We start from the raw sequence: 27998 nt of genomic DNA, 5'->3' as shown, positions 1-27998 counted from the left end.
CAGCAAGCTAGGTGTTATGCAAGTTGTTGTTTTTTTTGTGTTACTATGCAGAAAATATACTTAAAGGGGCTTTATACAGCTCGCTCCAAATTGCAGTTTTTTTACATTTTTGTTCAGTCTGAATAAAATGGTTGCCGTTCATGGCTGTCACTCACCGCGGTTGGTATTCACGTTCAGGTTTGTGGCACATGCACACACACAAAAGCAGTCTCAGAGAGGCGATCAACAATTTGCAGTCACGATGTTGTTATGATAGGCTATACATTCAATGTTAGCTAACGTTAGTAGCTAAACTTTGCCAAATTGCTATCAGTAGCTGACAACAAACATGACTAGTGCAGGTGCGTCAAAGCAGGACATGAGCGGGATATAATGCCAGCAGTAAGATCGAATGTTGGCGCCCTCTAGCCAGCCGCAGGAATTCGCTGCATACGGTCCCTTTATCGCTTGAAAAAATTAATGTTATAAAGCACAGAAATTGTAATTTACTATTTATATTATTATTATTTACTATTTTTGGTCATTGCGGATATCTGGCATAATGACTCTATCCACTAATGAACGATGCAACCTAATTCATTTACAATGTCACTGTTGCATAGTTCAAGCAATACAGTACACAAGGGAATCATAAATATGTTCGGTCTCTTGATTCTGAGTCTTTGCATTGTTTTGACTGACAGAGACCCTAAAATCACAAGAGAGCTGTGAGGTGCTTTGCAGGTACAAAGGTACGGCCAGCCTCTGTCATGGATGGGACATCATTCTGACAAACTCTATGGGAGACACAAAGGATGATATCACCATGAAATGTGACCCAAGTGGCAGTAGTTGCTGTACAACATTTAGTCCGAGAGGAAGTTCGTACCTTCAAAGTCTACCGTTCCATCCCCGTTATCGTCCGCCTCTTTGACTATGTCGTCAATCTCCCTGCGACTCATGTGCTCCCCCATTAACTTAATCATGGCTGAACGCAGCTCCTCTGTGGTAATCTCGCCATCGCCGTCTGTGTCGAACTATCAACGAAAGCAGAAAGGTCAGCAGTCAGGATGTGATCATCAGTTTGGTGGCGAGTGGTCCAGTAGGTGTGTGACCTCTTTAAAGGCATTTTTGAGCTCCTTCACGCCAATCATGCCAGCCGTTTCTGCCAGAAGTTTGGGTGCCATCAGGTTGACAAAGTCTTCAAAGTCAACCTGGCCACCAACTGGAGGGCAAATGACACAAAACAGGCATCCATCAATCTGTTTTCACTCTACGTTGGCAGCTGCTACCTTTTAGTAGTGTGTGTGTGTGTGTGTGCGTGTGTATACACCCACTGGCTCATCATAATTCATCATAATAAGATGACACTTGTTTATTGTCAGAAAAATACTTTGTGCCAGTTTAAATAACAAATGTGCATTTATAATAAAATAATGACATTCTATACAACGGCTGTATTTTTTTTCCAAATCATCCTTGATATAGATTATACGGTCAAAACGTGGTTTGCAGTGGTGTACAACAGCACTGTATCACACTGACAGCTGTTTCTAATATTTTGTCTCTCCAAGGTGCCGGGCAGTTCTAAAAGTATAAATAAAAGATAATCCTCTATTTAAAAAAAAAAAAAGCTCACGGTTCATGTTGATGTTTTGGCTCAGCTCGATAAGCTCCATCTCGGTGGGCATGTACCCCATGGTCCTCATTAGGTTTCCCAGGTCTTTACAGCTGATGAGGCCATCCTTGTCCTTGTCAAACTCATTGAAGGCGTCACGCAGCTCTGCGGAAAATGTACAGCCAAGCAGTGATCGGGAAACATATCATTATAAAACAAGCAAGGCTGAGTTTGTTTCGACTTACCATCTATCTCATCCTCTGCCAACTGCCTTGACTGTACAAGAGGAAGACAAAATGTGGATAAAAAGTTACAGAAAAAGTTTTGGTATCCAATAGAAGAGCTGTATAGAAAATGATGTGTTTAGAAAGGCCATAAGCTAAATAAGGTCAGCAAACATTATAAACAGCTTTCAATATAATGAAGTGCACTGCAAACCACAATAACAAACATAAATATACAGTATACACACCTATATAGTGTCCTGATGTAAAAGTTATAGTAAAGTGACTGCACCTCACTCTTTCTGTGTGCAGTTTCTATGTTTTTGATCCTGACAATGATCCAATCAACTTTGAAGGTTAGGATTTGCAAACAATTGGATAAACCCATCAAAGCTGTCAAAACATTTTGTTGTACTTACTATGTTTTTCCCACCTCGCAGGAAGATGCACGCTGCTCCCAAACTCATGTCTATTAAATGAAGCAATTAGTAAGTCTGTCATTCAAAATGAAGATAAGAAGTGATCTGGTAGTTCTGGTAGTTCTGGTAGTTCTGGTAATTCTGGCAGTTCAAAATGTTTCCTCTGTATCTTGCCAGCTTCTGACGGAATGGCTGTCAGCCCGCCGCAACCCCACCTGGATGCTGCGAGGTTGTACCACGACGGGAGGTGTGGTCGCCTGCATGCATCCAGTCTTGGTCGTGATGTGCAGGGAGGAGTCAGAGGAGTGACAACAGGGCGTGGGGGGGCTTAAGCCGTGCCCTGCTTTGAGCCCAGAGGTGACATCATGATGCAAATCATCCTGCCATCTGAAACCGGACACAAGTAAGAGGATACCATCAGTTGTGGGTAGAATGGGCCGTTTACAGTCTTCTTCTGCGGGCCACTATTGAAGATGCTTTTTAATTACTGCACCATCAGCCAATGGTTTATTTATTTCAGACACCACCGTGAGAAATGATGACATGACATATTTTTATCATATTAAAATAAATACTGAATAAATTCCGAACATAATTCTAATTAGTAATTTTATATATTTTCTACTAGTTTTAGCAACACACCGTAATTTTGGATAATTGCCATTTGTATTTGAGTTAACCCATGTGACTTCATGATATTCTTATTTTGTGTTTCTTGCATAGTAGCAATTTGTAAATGATCATGAAATACACCTACGGCCACAGCATTACACATATGACCTTTTGCAAGACCAAATACAAGCACTGTATCAAAATAAAACTGCTTTTCTAAAGATAATGATGCGCATTTTTGATTGGCACTGTCATAGAGGTGTACATTTAACAATGTGTTCATTAGTCTGTAGTGGTGAGCACTGTGCCTAATATTTTTAACCTCAGTCGAGTAGCTCAATGAAGTAGCAAAAACATTAGAACATGCTGCAGTTAATAATGTGGGTGTCATTTGAGAATAGGATGTGTAACAAGCATGAGAGGGGGGAACCAACTAAATAAATGAATAAAAGGGATTATTTTTTCCTTGACATATCCACTTAACCTTCCTCAGTGAGGATCCACATGTTGATCTTGATTAACTGGCTCAAGCCATTCCGCACGGTGGCGTAACAGTGCGCATGTCCTCTGGCTGACCTTTGCACCTCTGCCTGCTTTCCTCTTACGTAAATTCGGCACACACACACACAAATCTGTTGTGTAAGAAGTGTAATCCGTCCGAACCCGAGCTAGCACCCGTTTTTTCATCTTTTTTCACAGCTGAGAGGTCCTTCCATGTAAAGCAGGGGTGTCAAACTCGTGCCATGGAGGGCCCTGCAGGTTTTCTTTCCAGCCAGTCACTAAAGCAGGTGATTTTAATGATCAACACCTTCAGTTTGAGGGAAGGAGCTCATCAATTAAATCACCTGCTGAAGAAACTGGTTGGAGAGAAAACCTGCAGCGTCTCGGCCCTCCAGGGCACGAGTTTGACACATGTGATGTAAAGGATGAACGGATGTCTACATTATCTCTAGCAGTGCTTCCCAAACTTTTTACAGCCACGTACCCCTTCAGACATCTGATCTGAAGCCATGTACCCCCTACTCCTACAATATTAAAAAAACATAAACCTTTTTATCTTAATTAACTTGAAACATCATTGCCCTATGTTGTAATATTGCCTTATCACTTTCCTATAGATATTTACAAAAGGCAAAAACTACAACAGTTGGAACACAGGAGGTGAACAAATGTATTGCAACTGACGTGAAACTGATAAGGGGTAGGATTAAATAAGCTTTGCTTCTTCCTACTTCTTTTTGGACATGCACAACTGTGAATTGCTCTATGCGATGTGCTCCAGTGTAACTTGTGTGCACGTTCAAGATGAATTAAACCATTACCATTACATTGTATGTAATTAATTGGTTAATTAATTGTACAGTACTTCCGGATCAAAAATGTGTATTTTGCATGGTCACATTTTGAGAAGGTTTCACATGAGCACTGATAAATAGATAAATAATCATCCTACGTATCTTTTATTCCAGTTTCAAAATACATACAACCAACGATAAAGCCTCATTTTAGGGGGAATCCGTAAGGACAGGTTTTCACCGCTGCGCTGTGCCTGTGTTCATATCATGTACACAGAGCAGGGTTTCCGTTACATTTAATGAATCAGGGCGCAGCGCCACGGTAAAATAAAAGCCGCCACACCTTGGAAATGTAAAGTAATACATTATATGAATGGACATATGCAGTATCCTATATCAGGGGTCCGGGTTGCGGGTCACCTACATCACTTTCTTGATGTCATATGACATCAGTCAGTTGACATAAAGCCCCCTCCTGATTCGCTCTTCTGCCTTAAATATTTTTTTAATATTTTTTTAAAAATTGCCACACAGCACCGGCACGACATGGCAGCAGCCCGCCTCCCATGCAGCCCACCACCACAGCTGCAAAAATCCTTGGGGAAACCCTGCAAAGCAATGCAAACCACTTCATGCGAGGTCTTCTTTCTGCTTATGCAGTTGTTGTTTTTTTAATTGTTTTTCATTTTTAGTCATGTACCCCCCATGACAGTTGGTGTAGCCCTACTTGTACATGTGGTTTAGCTATCCCTTTGTAAATACGCCCCCTAAAGGATGGAAACAATAGGGGCTGACATCATAGCAATATGATTGGACGCTGAGTAAGTGCTATGATCTTCTAGCGATGTAATAGGTGCATAATTAATGCTTTTCTCTTTGTGGTGTTTGATCCATCTTCTAGAAACAATGTATTATAATCTTATACTGTAGTATAATAGTGGTCAGCAATTCACAGTCTGGAGATCCGGGTTCGAATTTCCATTGGAACATCACTGTGTGGAATTTGCATGTTCTTCCTGGACTTGCGTAGGTTTTCTCCTGGTCCTCCGGCTTCCTCCCACATCCACAAAACATTTTAGGCAAATTGAAGACTCAAAATAGTCCATAGGTGTGAATGTGAGTAGGGATGTTTGTTTTGTCTGTAGTTGATTGGGTATGTATGTATCTTATCTTATGTATTTTCTTTCATATTTCGTACTATTGTACTGAATTTGTATGATTTGTGGCTAATGAACAGCATTGCTGAGCTTGTTGACAATATCAACCTTTTTGTAGTTGTTAAGACCTCCACACCGTAGAGGGGCCCCACAGAGCAAATGTTGCGATTACAACGTGCCTCAAAACGTAGAAGAAGATCAACTTTCGTTTTTCTCTATCTGCTCCCACCCCGGTCCGCCATCATGGAGTCCTGAACAAAAACGAATGTCGACCAAAATGGGGATACGCCAGCTGGAGAAGAAATCCTTTAACATTGTGACAGCACAAAGCGGAGCATGGAGTGTACCCTAGGGAATTTATGTCACAAACCCACAATGAAGACTTCCCGTTCGGCTCAAAGTATTAGTTGCTAATTAGCTTCTGATTGTCTAAACGAGACAACCGCCGCTCTCCTCTGTGCTAGCTAGCTGGCTCGCTTAGCTTTGACAGGCAGCTAGCTGTCACTGCAGTTGACTGGCACTTCATTCATGTCATCTCAGGCTGCTGGCTGTCCAAATAAATGGGAGCGACGGGATGGCGAGAACTTTGAGTAACTGCATCTACAGGCAAAATGCAGTTTGCTCGCGTTGAGTAGACAGCGGCGGGGAAAAGTGGAGTGAGACCTATATTTTTTCCCAGTCATAGTTAGCTAGCTTTAGCTAGCTACAGTGGATCCTAAAAGCCACGGTAAGACACGTTATAAGTCATTCTACATGCTCATACTATGCTCTGTGAATGGATGCAAAGAGGACATCTTTATGCAGGAGATGCTAACAAAAGGATGTTTGCCTGCAGTCAGTCTTATTTGTCCACTGTTTATTTTTTGAGGAGACAAATAGCCTAAATGATCATTCAAGTGAAAGCTTACTGAGCAGGGATGCATAACACACACCCAGGGGGCACAGCATTAAGTGCACCTGCATCATTTAATGACATCCTTTATACGACCCCCTCGTCCAGTTGGAAAAAAATAAATTTAGCTGCATGGGATCAAATAAAAAAACAGAACACACACGCTAGCTTTCATTGCAATATTTGGATTGAGTGACATGTTGAGTGAGTGTTTGCAGCATTTCCCTGCAATGGGATGACGTCCTGTTACGATCTAGAAGAGTGCTTTTGCTTTGGGCTTGCTTGCAAAAGTTAAATGTCTGCTTCAAAGGGAACCAAGCAGCTAGCTTCCTGTTTCTTCGCTGACAGCACAGACAAGTTGGCCACGTCCAAAACAAAGCTGTCCTGTCTGTTAGTATGTTGATGTAATTATTACTGAATATCATCTACTTCAAGATATCATGCACTCCATTTCCACTCTGGACCTCAGGCAAAATAGTCCCCAAATAATTTTGATGACATGTCTAATTTACAAGGGCTAGTGCAATGGCATCATAAATCTTTACTGCTAACAACTTTGATCATAATTACAATGTTGTCAGACAGCTGTTAATTTAGCATGTTTATTGCTGTGCTTCTAGTTTGCAGGTGTTTGTTTTGTGTACGTATTCAAACATGTTTTCTGTAAATGTTAGTGGTGCGTATGAGAATAATCTTTGCTAATAAAACAACAGTACCGCAAGTGTAGCGCGCATGAGTTTTACACCCTCAGGTGAGGAGTGCAACCAACGTTTTAAAGCGCATGTAGAAGTAGACGCTGACCACTCATGACACTTTAAATGCAGCTGCTACTCTTTTTTGGCCTTCATGAAAAACGATATAAGGCGGTTGCCTACAGTCACAGCTGATAATGCCAATGTTTTTTGACCGGGCACAAATTGATGGTTTGATGGTTACTTGCTTTTGTAGACCATGTACCTGGCAACTGTAGGAGACTCTGCATTTAACTGGATAGAGGCGTTAATAAGAGTAACTGATATGATACTGTGATAATTACAGATGCTCAATATTTGCTTTCCTATATGATATTGTCCAGCACTTCACTGATATCAACCGGTCACCCTTTATGACCCCCACTGCTCACTAGGCGCTGGCCATGCCGTCGAGTGTGCGGGCAGGGAGCCTGAAGGACCCGGAGGTGGCTGAGCTCTTCTGCAGAGAGGATCCGGAGAAGCTCTTCACAGACCTGAGGGAGATTGGACATGGGAGCTTCGGCGCTGTCTACTTTGTGCGTGGTTTTTCCTCTTCTGTACTTAACCAGCATATTGTATTGTATTTGTACTTTATTTATCCCACAGCGGGGAAATTCACTTGTTACAGCAGCAAGCAAGATACGCAAGTAAAGAATACAGTGTAAAGAATACATAGTGACTACAACATGGTTCAGGTGGTGCAGGTGTTGTAGAGCCTGACAGCGGTCGGTATGAAGGACCTGCGGAACCTCTCCTTCTTACACCGTGGGTGTAAGGGTATATGGCCCCATATAAATGAAATAATAATACTGGTACAAACTTAACCTCAGAGCGGGATGGTTAAAGATATGTGATTTAAAGATTGAGGTAAAAAATTTTCTTTAGGCCCATGACATCCGTACCAATGAAGTGGTGGCCATCAAGAAGATGTCCTACAGTGGCAAACAATCCAATGAGGTGAGAGTTACTGTCATCAATAACTCTTATTGTTTGAGATAGATGTGTTTCCTCATCAATGCCCTGGTCATGTATCAGAAATGGCAGGACATCATCAAGGAAGTGAAATTCCTCCAGAAACTGCGGCATCCCAACACAGTCGAGTACCATGGCTGCTACCTAAGGGAGCACACGGCGTGGGTGAGTACACATTTGGTTGGTCCTTCAGCAGCCTTAATGCTGGTACTCTTGGACTGAGCCTATATGAAATTAGGAAGTTTCGGGTTTTCATTACATCATGAAAGAAAAACATCCTTCATCATGGAGAAGATGGGTAGGCTCCGCCGTGTAAATTCACAGCTTTGTAGAAAATCAAGCTTCACTACACATGTTACAATAAAGCCTGGAACTGTGCCAACTATCTGTTAGTCAGCTACGGACATGGGTGCTGCACTCTTGATCATTTTGTTTTCAACGAAAAGGCTAATGCTGTTAAAATGTGACCGTATTGTTAGCACTGTAGTTCACATAGCTATGCTAGTGTTGCTAATGTTTGTGTCATCCTGACCTACTTCTTAACGTTACGTACGGACGTACGCCATATATCACATATGTATGTACATATGTGATATATGGTATCTATTATACAGTATATTATTGGCTTGCCAAATGCTCCCCTTTCTGAGTTGGACATAAAAAGGCTTTTTTTTTTGTTCTGTAAATGGAAAATCACTCCATTGTGGTCAATTGTGAAAAGTTGTTCACAGAGCTCTTTATCAGCCAGAAATAGCATCATGCACTCACATGGTGTCACTGTTTCTGTGACAGCTGGTGATGGAGTACTGCTTGGGCTCCGCTTCTGACCTTTTGGAAGGTAAGAGGAAAAAACGTGTGTGAAATTAATGATTAAAAGGCACTACCTTGGTGTATACAATGTCATGTTTGTGCTCAACGCTATCATTTGACATCCCTTCATATAGTCCACAAGAAGCCCCTCCAGGAGGTGGAAATAGCTGCTATTACCCATGGTGCACTTCAGGGACTGGTCTATCTTCACTCTCACAACATGATTCACAGGTATGCACACACTTCCTGTATAAGCTCATGCAATACTTGTAGTATAGACTCTCGTCTACAAACACTCGTTAGTTTTTGCCATAATCACTATTATGCTGAGTTGTCATTTTCTCCTTTCCGATTATTTGTTCTACTCAGGGATGTGAAGGCAGGAAACATCTTGCTCACGGAGCCGGGACAGGTCAAACTGGGTGACTTTGGTTCTGCATCCATTGTCGCGCCAGCCAACTCCTTTGTGGGAACTCCTTACTGGTAAAGAATTAATTTTATCACAATCATTAGTTTGTCATGCTATGTTACTGTGACCATAAATAAGTGTCCTCAGATTAAAGGCAGACAAGAAGTGACCAAATGGTTTTGTTTCCTCCTCCATGCAGGATGGCCCCTGAGGTGATCCTGGCCATGGACGAGGGTCAGTACGATGGCAAGGTGGATGTGTGGTCACTTGGCATTACCTGCATAGAGCTGGGTAAGAGGCGGGCACACACTGATCCTAATGTGCATACTACACAACCCTCTTTTCCTCTTTGTCCTTTCTCTGCCACCCTGTCTCCATCTCACTGTGTTATGTGGCTTTCCCCGTGTCTAGCGGAAAGGAAGCCTCCTCTTTTCAACATGAATGCTATGAGTGCCTTATATCACATCGCCCAGAATGAGAGCCCTGTGTTGCAGTCAAATCACTGGTGAGAGATTCTGATAATGCTGTGTGCCTTGTAATGGTCACTTCTGGCATAGCATATTTATCCTATATGAGTATTTACATGGCTTGTTTTCCACCCCATGTCCTTTTATTCCAGAAACCCAAAGACTTTAGTTCTGGCAATAATACTTTTTAACACTCAGTAGGCCTTTCTCAAGCAACTCAAGATGTATGCCACCAGTGTTAATGTTTGATGGGCTCTTTTAATACCAGCCGTGTCTTTCAGGTCGGATTATTTTCGCAATTTTGTGGACTCTTGTTTGCAGAAGCTTGCCCAGGACAGACCTACCTCTGACGTGCTGCTCAAGGTGCATGCGTGTTTAATGTTAAATATCTCCGTACTGCAGGCCTATTGTAGCAATTTATTGTTGCTTGTCTACCTTTTTACTCTTGACCTTTTGGTCATGACACAGGTCTACAGTGATTTTGCTGTCCAATATTTAGCACTATGTGGGATTGAGGGATTTTTATCTTATTTTGTCATTATGATTTGGTGCCAATACAACACACAGAGTACAATAAATTTTGCTTTGTAACACCTCTCTCTTTCTCCATGCAGCACCATTTCCTATGCAGAGAGCGTCCCATGACAGTCGTGATGGACCTTATTGCACGCACCAAGGACGCTGTCCGTGAGCTGGATAACCTGCAGTACCGGAAGATGAAGAAAATCCTCTTCCATGAGGCCCACAATGGCCCTGCGCCAGAGGGGGCTGACGAGGAAGAGGTAAGAGGGCACGCAATAGTTAGAGGTGTTGTGTTGAAATATACAGAATTCAACTGGTTTTGTCAGTCAAAAAGAGGAACCCAAGCATTAGTGAATCAGAACCACTTTGTTTCTTCCATCCGGCTTTTGTATCACAGCCCTCAATGTATATTGTGACAACTTCCCTTCCTAACAAAAGTCTTTGTTGCCATTAATTTTGAAGCCACGGTGCTCTTTCCCAAAAGGAAATGGTGGAATTCAGAGAATGTTGCTTGTATATTTCCTATATTTATTCCTTTATACAAAGTGTAATCCTCATCACCAGCACTTATTATTCAACTATAATTTGATTTGATTCGTTTCCACATTTCTCCCAGGATGTGGAGCAGTACATGCTGCGCACGGGCACTGTCAACAGCATGGAGAGCTCCCACTCGCTGCCATCCATGTCCATCAGCGCCAGCTCCCAAAGCAGCTCCGTCAACAGCCTGGCCGATGGCTCAGACGACAGTGGCGAGATGGCCATGATGCAGGAGGGCGAGCACACAGTCACCTCAAACAGCTCTGTTCTACACAAACCGCTGGTCAGTCCTCTGCGTTTTTTTTTTGTTGTTGTTGGGTTTTTTTTGTATTTGCACGTGGGCATGAACCCAAAATCCTGAGCTGTCAATAAGATATCCGCGACAGGTGTGTGTCCTCAGGTAAGAAATGCCTCCCATTATCTAAGACACTTAGTGGACTTGACAGAGTCCAGACTAGTTGCACAAGGGAAGGCTTGTGCCACCTGCAGGATAGTTTAAATCACTGTAGTTCTTCATTCGCTTTTGCACACACTATTTAGCAGGGCTGTAACGGTACACGAAAATGTAATTTTGCTTCGGTTCAGTTTCTCGGTTTGATTAATTTTTGGTCCAAAAAGGCAGAAAAAATGACTTAAAATGCTTTAATTAAAAAAAAAAAAATGCAAACAGAACTTTTCAAAAAATAAATAAAAGCAACCCATTTGGGTGATATTGTAATAAATAAATTAGACTGAGTTTTTTTAAATAGAAAAAAAAATTAAATGAACAGTTGTATTTAAACATTGTGGTGAATTGTAATGGACAGTTACAGTTAAATAGCTGTCTGTTGTGCGTGAAGTCCAACCATCTTTCGTAAATGAAATAGCGGACACGTGATAGCTCGTTGATGACATCACTTTTAGCTTTTTCATAAAGTGCTGGTATAACGTTCTGGCTAAAGTCACGACGTGATGATATTTCATAGCGAGGTTCAAGAACTTTAATCATATACAGCAATGAAAAAAATGATTAGACCAGCCCTGTTTCTTCACTTTATTGATCCATTGTAATGCCTGGTACAGCTAAAGGTTAATATAAGAGCTGATATCTAGCAAGTTCCATGGTTTTCTTGATAATAACCAATATCGCTTAAGTTCTTACATGAATAGCTATAGCATTGTACTGCCAAACAATTTAAATCTTTTGAAGGCCTTGCTAGCCAACCAGTTAAACAGTTCCCAAAAGGAGATGACAGAAGCAGGTCTATCTTCTTAAGCATTTATAGGATTTTGTGAAACTGTAATACAATACAGAACTTAAATCAGAATAGCACAAATGTTGGCTGCATGTACATTTTAGTTAACAACAGGAATAAAAACTAAAGCTACATAGCTAAAAATATAAAATAAAAAGCTAGCTTAGCCTAGCAGGGCTACACCAGCTACCATTACGCAGTACTGCTTTAATATTAAGAAACACAAACTGCACTTCCAGACGCTGCTTTAGCTGTAGGAACAAGGAAAGACAGGGTAGTGGAACTGGAAACCGAACATGAAGAGCAGGAGTGGAAATGTTGACTGAGAAAAAATCAACAAGAGCTGCGATATGAAATGACTACTGACCAGTCACGTTATTGAAAATGTTTACAAAGAAGGGAAAAGACCTGGAAGTACAATAATGATGATAACAACTATTACACAAAAACCGTAGGCTCTCCTGAGGAGACTGAACAAGTCTTATGAGCTATTTTTGTTGTATTCGTCCAAACAAAGGTACTTTTAGTTGTATCAGGCAATAAAATGAACAAGAAACTGAAGAAACAATGGTGGTCTAATCATTTTTTCCATGACTGTACTTAAAGCCAGCGCTCTCAACAATTGAATATGGTCGTAATATCGTGGCTATAAAAACTCCCATGTGTTACTGCTTTGGCCCGGTCAGAGTTGCTTGCTAGAGGTTGTTTATATGCTGAAGTTATCGGTGTTTGCACTAAGCTGGTTTTCTTTCTTGTTGATGTAACATTCACTGCGGAATGATGCGGCTTTAAGTACGCTAACATGTTAGACGTGTTTCCTGCAGCATACCCAATATCCATGGAACAATGTTGACACACAACTTTGGATTTATCCACTTGCCTTTGTCCATCCGTAATTTTAACAGGGAAGCCAAAGTGGTCCCAAACAGGAGACCGTAGTGAGATGGGAGGGCCTTCCAGCTCAGGCTTCTCGCTTGCATTTGCCGTGATGCCATTTGTCACGCTACTAGCTACTAGCATTCTTCCCCCTCAGTCAGTAGTGTGCGACACTCAGAGGCGTTCGTACGGAAACTCGCCCAGGACTTGAGTTCCACGTTAAGCACTTAGATCACTCTAGTAATAGATTTAATGAGAAAAATAGCATACAGTATAACCGAAATGGTACTCAAGTGGCCTGAACCCAACATGCGGAACCGAAACGGTTCAATACATCCATGTGAACCTTTACACCCCAACTATTTAGTGTTTTCCACAGGACTGCAATCTTATTTGTGGGGTGGTAATGAAATTTGCATTGCGGGCCATGATGCATGTGCATGTAATTGCAATGGATGTTTTAGGAGAGAAATAACATTGTGGGAGACAAAGTGAGTTAAAAATAAAAACATAGAAAGCACAACAAATATGTTTAGAACTACAAAATGAACATCTTCTTCTGTCGCCTCCTTTTGTTGTTTTTGCCGATGTTACAAACTAGCCTGTGAGTACTTTGAGATGGGGGAGGGGGCACACAGCAGCACCCACTGATCGTTCAGAAGAGCGAAACGTGTTATTAGTCTCTGTTAGAAAGCCCACAATTTTTACATGTTTGTCTTTGTGTCATTGCTAATGTTTTTGTCAAACATTTGAGCACTTTTTTTGGATGATCCTTGAACACATCTATACCTTTTGCCACTCTAAAGCTGTTAAAGCCCAGGAGATCTCAGGGATCTCACTCTTTTAAGAGCATCTCTGTTTTAGTCTCTGAAAGTCTCTTTACTAGATTTCTTGCTAGTTCTTTTAAAAAAAAAAAAAAAATAAGAGTATAGTGGTACCTTGGTTACCACAATTTAGAGTCTGCAATTAACCTAACATGCATGTTTTTGGAATGTGGGAGGAAACCGGAGTACCCGGAGAAAACCCACGCACGCAAACGAGAACATGCAAACTCCACACAGGAATGCCCAAGCGGAGATCTGAGTCTAGGTCTTCCCAATCTCCTGACTGTGTGGCCAACATGCTAACCACTGAGCCACCGTGCGGCCTCGACAACAACCATATAACAGCAATTTGTTTACCAAAAAAAAAACATAGTGCTGTGGTCAAATTTGACTAATATAAAATCCATAAAAATCACCGCAAAGGCACCGCAACCTACAATATGTGCAAACAATGCAGGTGGTGTGTATGAAAACGTGCCCCTGCGTGTCTCATTCACATGAATGGGTTAACTTTTCCACCACTTCTTGGAGCAAAGCTGGGGGAATTCTCAGGTAGGTCCCTTGCACATAATGGAATTAATGAAGCTAAGCCTAATGCCTGCTGTTGCGTAGCATCACACGGGACAAAGCATGACCGAATAACGCCATGACTGCTTCACGGATGTAGGAAGTGGTGATAACAAAGAATACCCATTGAGGAACAACGCGTGTCACGCATACTATTGTCGTGGACTTGATGTAAACGGCACTTGGCAAGGCATAAACGAGTCATGCAGGAGCGGGGTCATGTCGTGCGAACACTTGGCGGCCGTATGTTGTTTACATACTTCTAAAATGACTATTGTCTTCTCTTTAAGTTGTAAAATTTGGAGGTCTTGCACCCTTGTCGCTGTACGGTCCATCGCCTTTCTCTTTTGTGCGGTCAATGTGTTTGCGGTCGTGTATCTCTGTCTGCTGGCAGGAAAAAACTCTGACATAAACAAACTCTGTTTCCGTAAAAATGGTGCCTGCGGCCCACAATGCATTGCATGATAACGTGCAGGTATCGTGACATTTTGTGTGATCTAAGATGGCGGCGTAAATAAACCAGATGGTATTGTGGATACTAAACAAGCTAAACAAATTTTAGCAACAATTTTGGATGGTAACCAAAAAACACGTTCACCAAGGTACCACTGCATGTAGAGGGGTCTGATAACCAGTCTTGTATCTTATCCAAGCTGTAGAAACAATAAATAATAACTTCACTTTTAGTTCTGATTTGGAATCAGAAATTGCTTACTGTATATGAAAGGCAAAAGCCTCTAAATTGTGGTTATTATATTGTCTTGTATCATTCATTGAGTTTTATCATTTATTTAGGGGGAAAAAGGTCAGATTGTGCTTTGACAAAAGTCTTGTCGCATACCAAAATAATGTACGGTAGAAATTAGGGCTGGGTGATATATACATATTTTTTTTAAATATCGATATTTGCTTTAAGCACGATATTAAAACCAACCATTTAGTTGATATCGATATAGACTGTATTTGCACTATATCTCCCTCATCCCTGCATGCAGGAGGAGGGAGGAGGGACGGAGCACAAGCCCGGCGGCGCCAGTCGAAGCGGCAGCGTCTGCGGTGCAAGAATTAGTCAGCGAGGAATAAGTGGTAGCTCAGTATTGTGGAGGTACTTCGAATTCAGAGCATTAAAAAATCTTTTTCACCACCTTAAAACTTGCCACCAACTGCAATACGAGGAACGTGTGAAGCTGCACGCTGTCTGCGGCGCTCCTGTTGCATTCCTCATGAAAGGAAAAGCAAAGTGGTGCTATTATAAAGAGGTGTCCTATCACATTGCTAAGATACAGGTGTGGTCCCCGTTGCAACAGTGGAAAAAAACAGCTTTAAAAACCTGCTGAAAACAATGGACTCGCGATGTCCACTGATCTTCGCAGTCACAATTATTTAGCACGACAAGCTCTACCACAAATTTACAAGGAAGTTAGACAGACACTTGCTCAGCCTGATGCAGTTGACAGGTTGGTGTTCCTGGCACAAAATAAGGACATTCTTGTGTTTTCTAAAAAATACTACTGTTTATTTTAATGTATTTTTGAGTTACTGACTCACTTTGCTTAAAAAATATTGGGATATATATCGTATATCGATATTCAACCTAACCGTAACCACAAGCCATGATATTTCTCTACCAAAACTGACTGTTTTCTGGGTGAATCTTGGGTTCATGCGGGTTCTGTTGCAGTATTTTTGCCTTTCATACAAGCTATTTCTGATTTTAAATGAGCAACTAAAAGTGAAGTTGTTATTATTATTGTTCCTACGACCTGGATAAGAGACAAGACTTTTGTCAGGCACTGTATAGCAACAATGTGTTAAGTTCGCAACACTGATCACTCCTGCTACATCTTTTTGTTCTCTGGCAGACCAGGTGCGTATGAGGAATTTTAACAAGCGGAGTTACACACAGTCCCATTATAATGTGTTTATGAGCAAGGCTTTGTTGCGGGCTGCGGGACATGAGTCACAAAGTGCTTCAGAGTTTAAAATCAACATAAAAAATAATCGAATCAAAATACGGAATAATAGCATACAGTAAAATGCCATGAGAAGGCAACAAAAATGTCAACATGAAAACATTAAAATACAAACTAATCTGTGAAAATTCCCATCCCTTCCATAGTTTCTGATTGAAATCTTTCAATCAACCATCCTTTTTAGAGCCACGACAATATCTATGATGACCCCTACCAGCCAGAGGTTGACTCCCAACGAGATGCCTCTTCTGCTGTTGGAGGTGGCGGTGGAGGAGGAGGAGGAGGAGGAGGGGGAGGTGGGAGGCGTCGTCGAGGCCGAGACCATTTTGCTACCATCAGGACGGCCTCGCTCGTCACTCGTCAGATCCAAGAACACGAGCAGGGATCGGCCCTAAGGGAACAGATGTCTGGGTAACGCAAAACAAATAAAACCCTGGAAGTAACAATTACAGAATCTTATCCTCATTGCCTACACTTCGTCCCAGGTACAAGCGTATGCGCCGGCAGCACCAGAAACAGTTGATGGGCCTTGAAAACAAGCTGAAGGCAGAGATGGACGAGCACCAGCTGCGACTGGACAAGGAGCTGGAGAACCAGAGGAACAGCTTCTCTATGGAGGGTGAAAAGTTATCTAAGAAGCACTCAGCTATCATGGACAAGGAGGTGAGCTGGTTAGTCATTTCAGAGTTGAGTGTTAAATTTCATGAGTTTTTGTTTTATTCCCCTCTCAGACAAAGGCGGTTCTGACTGAGGAGAAGAAGTTCCAGCAGCACATACTCGGCCAGCAGAAGAAGGAGTTGACAAATCTGCTTGAGTCACAGAAACGACAGTATCGGCAACGCAAAGAGCAGCTTAAAGAGGTGCTGCCCATGTTTCAGCATCTGACACACACGCACACAATGCAGTGAGCAAAGATTAACATTCATCCTTGCATGTTACTGTCGCTGAAGGAGCTGAACGAGAACCAGTCTACGCCCAAGCGGGAGAAGCAGGAGTGGCTGGTGCACCAAAAGGAGTGTCTGCAGCAGCTCCAGGCGGAGGAGGAGTCGGGCCTGCTGAGGAGGCAGAGGCAGTATTATGAGCTCCAGTGTCGCCAATACAAAAGGAAGATGCTGCTGGCACGCCACAACCTGGAGCAAGATCTGCTCAGAGAGGTAACTGCTTTGAAAAGTTCTATTTTGGGATAAAGGTCAACTAATTGATAGATGCAGTGTTTTCCTTGCATCACCTGTTCCTCCCCTGTTACAAAAAATACAGCATATACAGTATTTATGGCAACAGTCATTTTGAATCTAATGTAATAGATACCTTATTCAGCACATACAGCAACATAACACGAAGGAGTGGGGCAGGAGGACGTGAACATTAGTTTCTTTAACAGCCACATTATGCTAGGTTAGCCTACTTGCCGAAGGAGAAAAAAAAAAGACTTACAGCTCCCATGTCAGTAGATGATTGACAGATAGTTGGCAGCACTCCAGGCTTTATTATAAGATGCGTAGTGAAGCCAGCATGTTTTGTTGTTAACAAAGCTGTCCTTTGTAAAGGTGTTATGACCTTGGAATATGTACAGTATACGCCATCCTCTTTATCGTTCATGTAATTCTACACTAGGAGCTGAACAAGAAGCAGACCCTGAAAGACCTGGAGTGTGCCATGCTGCTACGCCATCACGAGTCCACCCAGGAGCTGGAATTCCGCCAGCTGGGCCTGGTGCAGCGCACCCGGGCTGACCTGATCCGCACTCAGCACCAGACAGAGCTCACCAACCAGATGGAGTACAACAAGCGACGTGAGCAGGAACTGCGTCAGAAGCACGCCATGGAGGTCCGCCAGCAGCCCAAGAGCCTCAAAGTGAGTGAGGGTAGCACTGCCCAGAACCAGGGCTCCCCCGAGGAGGGCCAAGCGACAGAGGGGCAGAATGGGGGCTGTGATGCTGGGCAGGGGCCCCTCAATGGTTCAGTTGAGGAGTTACAAGAGATAGATGAGACCAAAAAGATAGAGCTCAATGAAGGAGCTGAATTTAGAGATGAGGAGGAAGATGAGGGAGTCAAACATGTTGCTGACTTGTCAAATGGAAACAGAAGAGATTCAGGTGAGAAAGGGGGGTGGGAAATGAGGGAGGTGGAAGGGGTCCAGTGGGAATATGAGGCAGATGAAGGTCAGACTCCACACTTAATTGAAGAGGAAGAGGAAGGAAGAGGTGTGGCTGATGGCTGCCCATCCGAGCTCATCTCTGCGCTGTCTCTAGAAAAAAGACGCGAGCAGGAGCTAGATGAGCTGTCCGAGTTTTACTTCCCTGAAGCACTAGAAGAGCTGGAGCCTGTTCCCGCTGGCTCATCCCCACCACCTCCACCCCCTCAGTCGTCTCTCCCGTCGCTCTTCTCGCACACTGTCTGCCTCCTCCTCTCTTTGTCGGCCGCCGCCCAGCCTTCTAACCTGACGCTGCTGCTCCTCTGCGTTTTCCTCCTCTCCCTGCGGCGCTCGCCGCCGCTGCCCTCACTTTCATCCCTCCTGCTGTCGGCTGAGCTCGCCCTCCTGGCACACTTCTTCTCCTACCTCGTCCTCCGCTCCTGCTGCCTGCTGTCGTTCTCCGCCTATCTGTCGCTCAGCCTCTGGGCCAGCGGCCTCTTCAGTCTCGGGCTGTCCTTCAGCCTGGGAATCTACTACATCCCCATGATTTTAGTCTCTGCCTCCTTCCTCAGCTCCCCCTCGCTTTTCCTGTCGCTCTACTTGCTGGTGGTGCTGGTTGTCCGGCCGGCCCGCAACTTCCTCCAGCATGCACCCCGCAAAGTCTGTCGACTGTGTATGCGCGTGCTTTTCCGCCTCCCCCGGCCGCTCTTTGCCATGTGTCAGTCGCTCCTCGGAGGCGTGGCTGAGCGTAGCCTCTATGAGATGTTCCCCAAAGCGGGGCGCAACTGGGGAGTACGGCAGTCAAAAATCCCCATTCCCCTCAAGAGTCTCCCCTCAAAACATCAGGCTGGTGTCAGAAGTCCCTCCACACTGACACAGGGAATCCTCTGGGTGAAGCGTTTCAGCCGACGCCCCCTGGGGGTGCTCGCTGACTTTGCTAACTCGCTAGTGCTAAAACTAGCACAGCAGCTGGTCAAAAAACTGCCAGTTGGCATTCGGCTTTGGCTGAGACGTGTGGGCCTGCTAAAGAAGGAGAGGCCCAGCAGGCTGCCTCGACTGCTCCCTCGTGAAGTAAGAGAGAGGAGGATGAGGGAGAGAGTTAGGCGGGAGAGGGAGAGGCGGCGCAGGGAAGAGCGTGAGAGGATGCTGCGCGATGAGGCCAGGTGGGAGTGCGGCTTGAGGCGAACGTCCTCTGGAAGGTTTGTCAGGGGTAAGGTTCGCCCGTGGAGATAATTGTGTTTGTGATCCAGCTCACCCTCCATTTTCAACCAGCCCCCCACCCTTAACCCCAAATTGGCTGCTGCACTGTGGAGGTCCCACACAGTTACTGTACCAAATCCAGTGAAGTTTTAACATTTCCATTATTTTGCTTTTTGTAAAAGTTCCTTTTGTTCTTAATGTGTAAGACAATTTCAAATGGTTATTTTTTTATTACCTACAGTATGTCTGAAATTTTTGTTTTATTTCTTTTGTTTGTTTTTTGTTTTTTTGTTTTAATGATCTCAGTGCATGGAACAAATATCGCAGTGTTATCTTTAAAGCTGTGGAGAACCAATTTGTCCTAATGGCACTAACGTCGCCCTAAACACCATAGCTTAAACCATACCAAACGTGCTCTCTAGTTACATGCGCCCAACATGTCCACACAAATATCACGTATTACAATATTTGCATCCAGTTTCACATTTTATTGCGGTATATGCAATAATATTGTTAGGATTTACCATGTAAACATGTTCTTATGTTATATGAAGCCGTTGAGTGCCTTTGAAGAAATATTTGCACAAATTCCTTTTTAATAGTCTATGTAGATAATGAAATAGTGGGAAGGAAAAAATATATATACTGTATGTGGTTAATACAGTATGAAGCCATACAGATATACAGTCTTATACACAGATAATATCCAAAAACTGATAAAACTACTGAATGTGAAAGTTGTGATAAATGAAGACATTAATAGTGAACTTAAATGGAATTTATGCATTTTCAGAAACAAAAATACCAAAATACAGGATAATAATGTGTTTTTGAAGTAGTTAAAATGAATGATTATCGAAAAAATGCACATTAGTGATGACATCTCTGTAGTGTGAGATGCAAGTGAAAGAGCAAAACTCCCTCAGGAGAAAACACTTTGAGCTTTGCTTTTTGGGTCGACCTGCAATCAAGCTTTAAATGAGACATTTCACATCCTATTTTATTTGACTCTATTTGACTGTTCTTTTTTTGCCATTGTGTTGTGCATTGTGTTTGACTATCAGTTGTTCCCTGTTTCTTCGTTTACACGTTTGTATTGTGTTGTTGTCACCTCTTATACCTAATTTAAGCAGTTTTCTTTAAGGCAAGTACTGCATTGTTTGGTTGCCTTTTATTCTTTTTTTTCATTATTTTTATTCACATTTGGCAAGTATTAAAAAAAATGGTCGTTTGTCGTACTTTTTGCACCAGAATAAATTAAATTGTGTTGAAATCATTGTCTTGTTTTTATGATTTGCCTTTTCATTGTCTGTTCTTTTTTTTTTTTTTTATATCCCTTCATTTTGTCCCCTGCCTTTTTTTCCATTGTCATCACTCCTGTGTCGTCACTGTTTATAGCACATGTCAGACTCCTGCCACAGAGAGACGAGACACTGCAGGTTTTCTCAACAACCAGTTTCTCCAGCAGGAAATTTAATTGACGAGCGCCTTCCCTCAAACTGAAGGAGGCGTTCATCATTAAAATCACCTGCTTTAGTGACCGGCATGAAAAACCTGCAGTGTCTCTGTTGCGTCCATGACACGAGTTTGACAACCCTGGATAGTTTTGTCTCTGCTCTTCTGTGTTTAACAACTGCCCTGGCTAATACTACTTTGACTTTAATGATGTGCTTAACTTTTGAAAAATCTATTTTTATTTTATTTAAATTTGAAAATTACATTTTTCTGCGTCACAACAAATTTTGAAAGCAAGCTGTCAAAAAAATGCAACCCAAAAATAGTTCCCCTTAGCGTTCAATATGCTTTTTTATATAAAGTTTTTATTAGGTGTATTTAAAAAAAAAAAATTAAATGAGAAAAGTACTTCAATTAATTGGATTCTTTTTTTTATTGTAGTTCTCTTTTTTTGTTCTCTATATGTTTTTTATTTCATTCATATTTGATGTATTAAATATGACAAAAGACAACATAAGGTAGGCTGCTCCGCAGATGGTCCATCACCATGTTTTCTGATGCATGTTAGACCTCCATCTCTCTCTTTCTCTCTCCTCCCTGTCCTCCAGTCCAAAGAGTTGCAGATAAAGCGCCAGTTCCAGGACACATGCAAGATCCAGACCCGCCAGTACAAGGCCCTGCGGAACCACCTGCTGGAGAACACGCCCAAGTCAGACCACAAAGCCATGCTGAAGCGCCTGAAGGATGAGCAGACCCGTAAGCTGGCCATCCTGGCCGAACAGTACGACCACTCCATCAATGACATGCTGTCTACGCAGGCTGTGAGTCATGCAAGGATAAGTTGTTCACCTGTATAACTACACCGACTCATCACGTCCATCTCCCCCTCTGTTGTCTTCCTCTTCTCAGCTACGATTGGATGAGACCCAGGAAGCAGAGTACAAGGTGTTGCGCATGCAACTGCAGCAGGAGCTGGAGCTGCTCAACGCCTACCAGAGCAAGATCAAGATCCACACGGACACGCAGCATGAGAGGGAAGTCAAGGACCTGGAGCAGAGGGTGTCCATCCGCCGTGCACTGCTGGAGCAGAGGGTCAGAACTGCATCTCTCTTCATTCATTTGCAGTAATACTGGCTTTTAACCTGTGGACGGGTGGAGCAACAGTTGAATAGAAGGACTGGTAGAGTGGATGGGTGATGGACAGGTGGATGACTAGATAGGTAACTGGGTTACTGGTGGTATGGATAGCTGGACATGATGAAGAGACAGCTGGATAAATGCAGCAGGAAAAAGATGAGTGGGCTGGAAGTGCACATATGGGAGGATGAGTGATTTTGGGATGGACAGACGGATGGGTTGGATGAACTAATGGATGGTCAGGTGTGTGACTGGATTGGTGGACAGATTGATTCATGGATGGGTGGATGGGTGGACAGATGGTTGGACAGGTGTATTGATAAAGGCTGGAGGGTTGACTGGTTGAATGGACAGACTGATGTACTGATGGTGGACTTGCGTTGAACGTGGTGGACTTGCGTTGGATGGATGATGGAGGGACAGACAGATGGTGGGTGAATGAATTAGATGGATGGAGGGATGCAGGGACAGAGTGATGTGTGGATGGACAGGCAAATAGATTAATTAATGGATGATAGATGTATGGACACATGGGTGGAAGGATGGATGGGTGATGGAGGGACGTATACATTGATAGGTGGATAGGTGGATGGATGTTGGACACACTGATTAATAGGCGGATTGACTGATGGACAGACTCATAGTAAAGTGGTTGGGCATATAGACTGATGGAAGGATCTACGGGGTGCAGGGACATATGAACAGATGGATAAATTGTTTTGAGTGTGGTTAGACAAATAGATGGATGGACAGATGGACTGGTAGATAGGTGACTGGATGGATGAAGAGACAGCTGAGGGATGGACCTCTGGCTGGCGTCTTCTCATGCATGTGTCCTACTGTCCTCAGATCGAGGAGGAGATGCTGTCACTCCAGAACGAGCGCTCTGAGCGTATCCGCACCCTCTTAGAGCGCCAGGCCAGCGAGATCGAGAGCTTCGACTCGGAAAGTTTACGTCTGGGCTTCACAAGCTTGTCCCTCTCAGGCCTCCCTGGTGATGCCTACTCCAAGCAGGGTTACCCCAGTGCCCCGCAACCAGCCCCCCGCTCCACCAGTCACTGGAGCCATGGCGTGCACCCCCAGAATGCTCCCCCGCCACAGCCCTCACGCCGGAGCCACAACAGCAGCAGCAGTGGAGGAGGCGTAGGGGAACGCAGGAGCGACTCTTCTTCCTTGCATGGCTTGGGAATGGCGCTGGCGCTGTCGAGGGACGGGCACCACCCGTCCCGCTCATCTGCCTCGTCCTCATCCTCCTCCTCCTCGTCTTCTTCCCACCACCAGCGCCACCACCTCCCGCAGCACTACCACCACCAGAGCACACCACAGCTGTACCGCGAGCGAGAGCGGGATAGGGACCGCGAACAGGAGAAGGAGCGGGAGTGGCCCGGTGTGCGAGGCCCCAGTGGTGACCTGGTCCACCCTTTACCCTTACCCTTACCCTTCTCCCATCACCTACCCTCCCGCTCCTCCTCTCAGTCCCTCGCCATGCTACCTCCACCGCCGCCCGCCCCTCCTTCCATTTCCGGCCCATCCTCCTCCTCGTCTTCCTCCTCCTCCTCGCAGGGGGGGATCTATGGTGGCGAAAGGGGTGGCGGCGGCGGCAGCAGCAGTGGGCTTGGCATACGTGCCGCCCCCAGCCTGATGGCTCTGAGAAACAGCCCTCAACCTCTCAGGAGGACGGCATCCGGTGGGGGGCCTGGGGCAGGCGGGGGCGCCGACGGCGTACTGAGTCGGAGCACCTCGGTCACCTCGCACATCTCCAACGGCTCACACCTCTCCTACTCGTAGACGGCGGAATGGGGGGCAGGGTTTAGGTAAGTAGCTATCACAGGCTGCGTCTCAGTACAGAACTATTTCGTCCTTTGTTGACATGTGAGGGCAAGCTTCTTATTGAGGTGCGTCCTGCCTCCTTAGACTCAGGGTGGGAAACAGGAAGAGGGGAATGTAACACCACTTGAGCGTAGGTTTCATAATAAAGGTTTTTTTTAATACTTAGTAGGCTGCAGAAAAGGAGCGGGGTTTGTCTTCTTCTATGATGTTCTATGCTGGAATGGAGAACCAGAGAAGACAAGCGGACAGGGGAAAAGCAAAAAGTAGGTTTATGTGTACGTAACTGTACTTGTATGTAGTGTCCAGATATATAAGCACTGCTATGTTAGCCTCCAGGATGGAAAACAAAAAAATGGTTTTACACTTGATTTTTTTTATGTAATATTCAGTGTATGAAAAAAAGACACATAAATGTTGCTTGGAACGTCACCAATGCCTTTAAGGATTTCTTAAAGGGATGTCATCAAAATTTCTATTTGATGGCCACAACTGAATGTAAAGAATTGTGTAGAAGAAAGGAAAATAAGAGTAATGAGTAGAACAATTCAGGCGTCCATGAGTATGTATAGTGGTCGTAACACTCCAGTGCATGAGACATTCGTATGCATCACCAGACATCTTTGAAACGCTCTCACCAATCTTTATTGTACATAATTGATGTGGAATATTACAAGCTAAACAAAGCTTTTATAGAAGTACAAAGATGACGATGAGTAATTTTGATATATTCAAATGAGTATTGAATTTCTCCTGACTCCAAAATACATTTTCTATTGTTGTCAATATAACCATAGAGGCAAACCTGATTGTAGCTGTTGTCATGTTAACATAAAAATATATATATACTGTCAGGTATTGTTTGTTTTAATGATTATTAATAATAAGGCATTATTAATAATTGTTAATGTGTATGTGTTGAATGGTGAAGTCTAGCTGTGTTGCCACTTTTTAAAGACAGCTCTAGATCTATTAACTTGTAGTGGATATAAAAATACACACACATGCATATATATATGTATATATATATGCAGACCTGATCAAAATCTTCTGACCAGTTCAAAAATTGCTAGAATTTGCATTTTACACATTGGGATCTTAATGAGGTTTTAAGTACAGCTACAATATGCAAAAACAAGAAGGGGGAGTGAGGAAAAAAACATTTGGAACTTGTAATTTAAACAAAAAAAAAAACTGAAATAGGTTTGTTTTTCACCTGAAAAATTTAACACCACAGGCTGTAAAATCTGCTCAAAATGTTCATTTTCTGTCAGGCATTCACACTGTCATGCCCTCCTGATGGCTAAAGCTAAGGAGCTTTCTCTTTTTGAACGTGGTCGTATTGTGGAGCTGCATAAGCAAGGCCTCTTGCAGCGTGCCTTTGCTGCTGAGGTTGGGAGCAGTAAATCAGTCATTCTACATTTTTTGAAAGATCCTGAGCATTATGGAACAAAAAAGTCAAGTGGTAGACCCAAAAAAAATCACACCTGCGCTAAACCGGAGGATCCGATTGGCTGTCCATCAAGACACAGGGCGGTCTTCGGAGCCGACTGCAGCACAATAGCCATCAGACGGCATCTGCGGGAAAAAAGTTAAAAAACAAAAAACAAATTCAAAGACTTCATTTCCTTCAACGCCACAAAAGTGCCCGTTTAGACTTTGCCAGGGAGCATCAAACATGGGACATTGAAAGGTGGAAAAGTAAATTCTCTTGATGGTTCAGATGGCTTCCAACGTTACTGGCATGACAAGGAGATCCCACCTGAGATGTTTTCTACCCGGCACAGTGGACTTCTTCAGGGAGAATCACATCACTCCTTTGGACCATCCTGCATGTTCCCCTCATTTAAATCCCATAGAGCACATTTGGGGATGGATGGAAACAAGGGAAGTTTATAAAAATGGCCATCAGTTCCAGACAGTTGATGCCCTTGGTGAAGCCATCTTCACCACTTGGAGCAATGTTCCCACTAGCCTCCTGGAAACACTCGCATCAAGCATGCCTAAACCCATTTTTGAAGTGATGAACAAGAACGGTGGAGCTACTCATTACTGAGTCCTAATGAGAACATGTTTTGTTCTATTTTTTTGAACGATTGTCTTAAATTTTTGATGAGCTGATAAACAGCCTATTTCAGTTTAATTGTTGTTTTCAATAAATTACTTTTTAAAAGTGCTTTTTGTGTCACTCCCCTTCTTGCTTTTGCATATTGTAGCTCTACTTAAAACCTCATTAAGATCCAAATGTGCAAAATGCAAATTCTAGCAATTTTTCAACTGGTCTTAAGATTTTGATCAGGTGTATATATATATATATATATATATATATATATATATATATATATATATAGTGACAACCTCCTGTTTTTTTTTTTTTATAATTGGCCACTGGAATGTACATTTGTTCATTTTTAAAGTTTTTATTTCAATTGAAGACGAGTCGGCATACCAGAGGACTTTAAAGGTATTGCTAACGAGAAGAAGGCCGGGGCCTTGATTGAGCTGCTGGCTTGGTGCACCCGTGGGTGCTGACCCAGCAGCAATGACCGGAGCAGCTTTATCATGCGGCACAGGACTTTTTGTTGAGGAGTTGACGCTGCCGAGGCCCCAAAGGTCCCTTCTCTCCATAGCTTTTGACTTTAGTTGGTTTGCAGTGTGAATTTGGAGAAGATACTGTAATCATCCTGCTGTTTGTAATGACTCAGAAACACCAGCTCAACACAATTCCCTGTATAACATGAAATAACTGAATCTCGGTGCATGCATAAAAGTCCTTATATAAACTGAAGTCTGACAACATGCTTGTTTGTGTGTGGGGGATTGTAGATGAGGCAGCTCATGTGAGATGTGCAGGGTGGTTGTTTTTGGGGGGAGGGGCAAATCCTCTAAATTAAATATTCCAATCAAGCATTCCAAGCTTGAGGAAACCACGTGTATTTACGGAAAAAAATGGGTGCTTAAAGATAAAATTGATATTAACACATTGGTTTTCGTGTGCTTTATTCATCTTGACCGTGCGTATTTTGTGCATTGTCGCTAATGGACAGCAGGGGGCAACCTTGTAAAAGAGGCCATTCTGAGCCACCATACCAGAGATTGAATTTTACTGTTACTTTTATAGTTCTATTGAATGTGAGTGGGGGGTTTTATTCAGTTACATGCGTGAGAGAAATACACTGCTCAAAAAAATTAGAGGAACATTTCGAAAACACATCAGATCTAAACTGGGGGAAAAATGATCTTGAATATCTTTCCTGATAATAAGTGGGTGATGTATTAGTAACAAAATGATGCCACATAATTTGATAGAAATGAAAATGATCACCCTATAGAGGGGGGAAATCAAAGACACCCCAAAACGAAAGTAAAAAAATGATGCAGCACACTGGTCCATTTGGCTAAAATGTCATTGTAGCAACTCAAAATGGCCCTGTCCAGCTCTCCTGGAGTAACTACCTGTCTCCTGGAATCTCCTCCATGCGTCCAGGTACCGCAGTGATGCCCTGGTCCAGATCTGGGAGGAGATCCCCCAGGACACCATCCGTAGTGTCATTAGGAGCATGCCCCGACGTTGTCAGGCATGCATACAAGCACGTGGGGGCCACACAAACTATTGAAAATCATTTTGAGTTGCTACAATGACATTTTAGCAAAATGGACCCGTCTGCTGCATCATTTTTTCACTTTCATTTTTGGGGTGTCTTTGATTTCCCCCCTCTATAGGGTGATCATTTTCATTTCTATCAAATTATGTGGCATCATTTTGTTACTAATACATCACCGACTTATCAGGAAAGATATTCAAGATCATTTTTCCCCCAGTTTAGATCTGTGTTTTTGAAGTGTTCCTCTAATTTTTTTTTTTTAGCAGTATGGGGAAAAAATGGGTGATTTAAAAATATCTATTGATAAATTAATTGATTAATTTGATGTACTTTTATTCTCCACAGTGCAATTCATGCATTCTAATGGTCAGCAAAAGAGGCCATATTAGGGTACAATGTATTAATTTTAATTAATGTATGCAGTTGTAGTACAATTTAATAGGGTTATTTTTTTTAATGCCAAGTATGTTTAAGGCTACAGTATACACCTTCCATGCATTCTCCAAAACGCCCAGCAAG

At 43.1% G+C, this 27998-nt stretch overlaps 2 protein-coding genes across 4 annotated transcripts; one reads left to right on the top strand and one right to left on the bottom strand.

Annotated features, from left to right (window-relative positions):
- Window positions 1–23: 23 nt before the first annotated feature.
- cabp5a (calcium binding protein 5a) lies at window positions 24–2514 on the bottom strand. The gene is made up of 6 exons (XM_054767282.1): window positions 2241–2514; window positions 1843–1873; window positions 1619–1762; window positions 1095–1204; window positions 869–1016; window positions 24–776 (listed from the first exon to the last, which is right to left on the bottom strand). The coding sequence occupies exons 1-6, from the start codon at window positions 2286–2288 to the stop codon at window positions 748–750; spliced, it is 510 nt and encodes a 169-aa protein (XP_054623257.1). The 5' UTR covers window positions 2289–2514; the 3' UTR covers window positions 24–747.
- A 3009-nt stretch (window positions 2515–5523) lies between these two features.
- Window positions 5524–26929, top strand: taok2b (TAO kinase 2b). 3 transcript variants are annotated; one of them, XM_054767861.1, is made up of 20 exons: window positions 5524–6031; window positions 7323–7463; window positions 7813–7884; window positions 7963–8064; window positions 8692–8737; window positions 8844–8940; window positions 9079–9192; window positions 9318–9409; window positions 9530–9623; window positions 9867–9948; window positions 10200–10367; window positions 10724–10930; window positions 16307–16533; window positions 16608–16785; window positions 16854–16982; window positions 17073–17276; window positions 17737–17976; window positions 21519–21731; window positions 21820–22002; window positions 22897–26929. In XM_054767861.1, exons 2-20 carry the CDS (start codon window positions 7332–7334, stop codon window positions 23833–23835), a joined length of 3519 nt encoding a protein of 1172 aa, XP_054623836.1. In that variant the 5' UTR covers window positions 5524–6031; window positions 7323–7331; the 3' UTR covers window positions 23836–26929. The 3 variants fall into 3 exon arrangements, with proteins under 3 accessions (XP_054623836.1, XP_054623838.1, XP_054623835.1); XM_054767863.1 differs by lacking the exons at window positions 21519–21731; window positions 21820–22002; window positions 22897–26929 and having other exon boundaries at window positions 6022–6031; window positions 17737–21475; XM_054767860.1 differs by lacking the exons at window positions 5524–6031; window positions 7323–7463; window positions 21519–21731; window positions 21820–22002; window positions 22897–26929 and having other exon boundaries at window positions 7470–7884; window positions 17737–21475.
- Window positions 26930–27998: the final 1069 nt, after the last annotated feature.

The sequence above is a fragment of the Dunckerocampus dactyliophorus genome, chromosome 2 (genome assembly GCF_027744805.1).
Source record: "Dunckerocampus dactyliophorus isolate RoL2022-P2 chromosome 2, RoL_Ddac_1.1, whole genome shotgun sequence".
Classification (NCBI taxonomy): domain Eukaryota; kingdom Metazoa; phylum Chordata; class Actinopteri; order Syngnathiformes; family Syngnathidae; genus Dunckerocampus; species Dunckerocampus dactyliophorus.
This window is presented reverse-complemented; position numbering and strand designations above follow the sequence as displayed.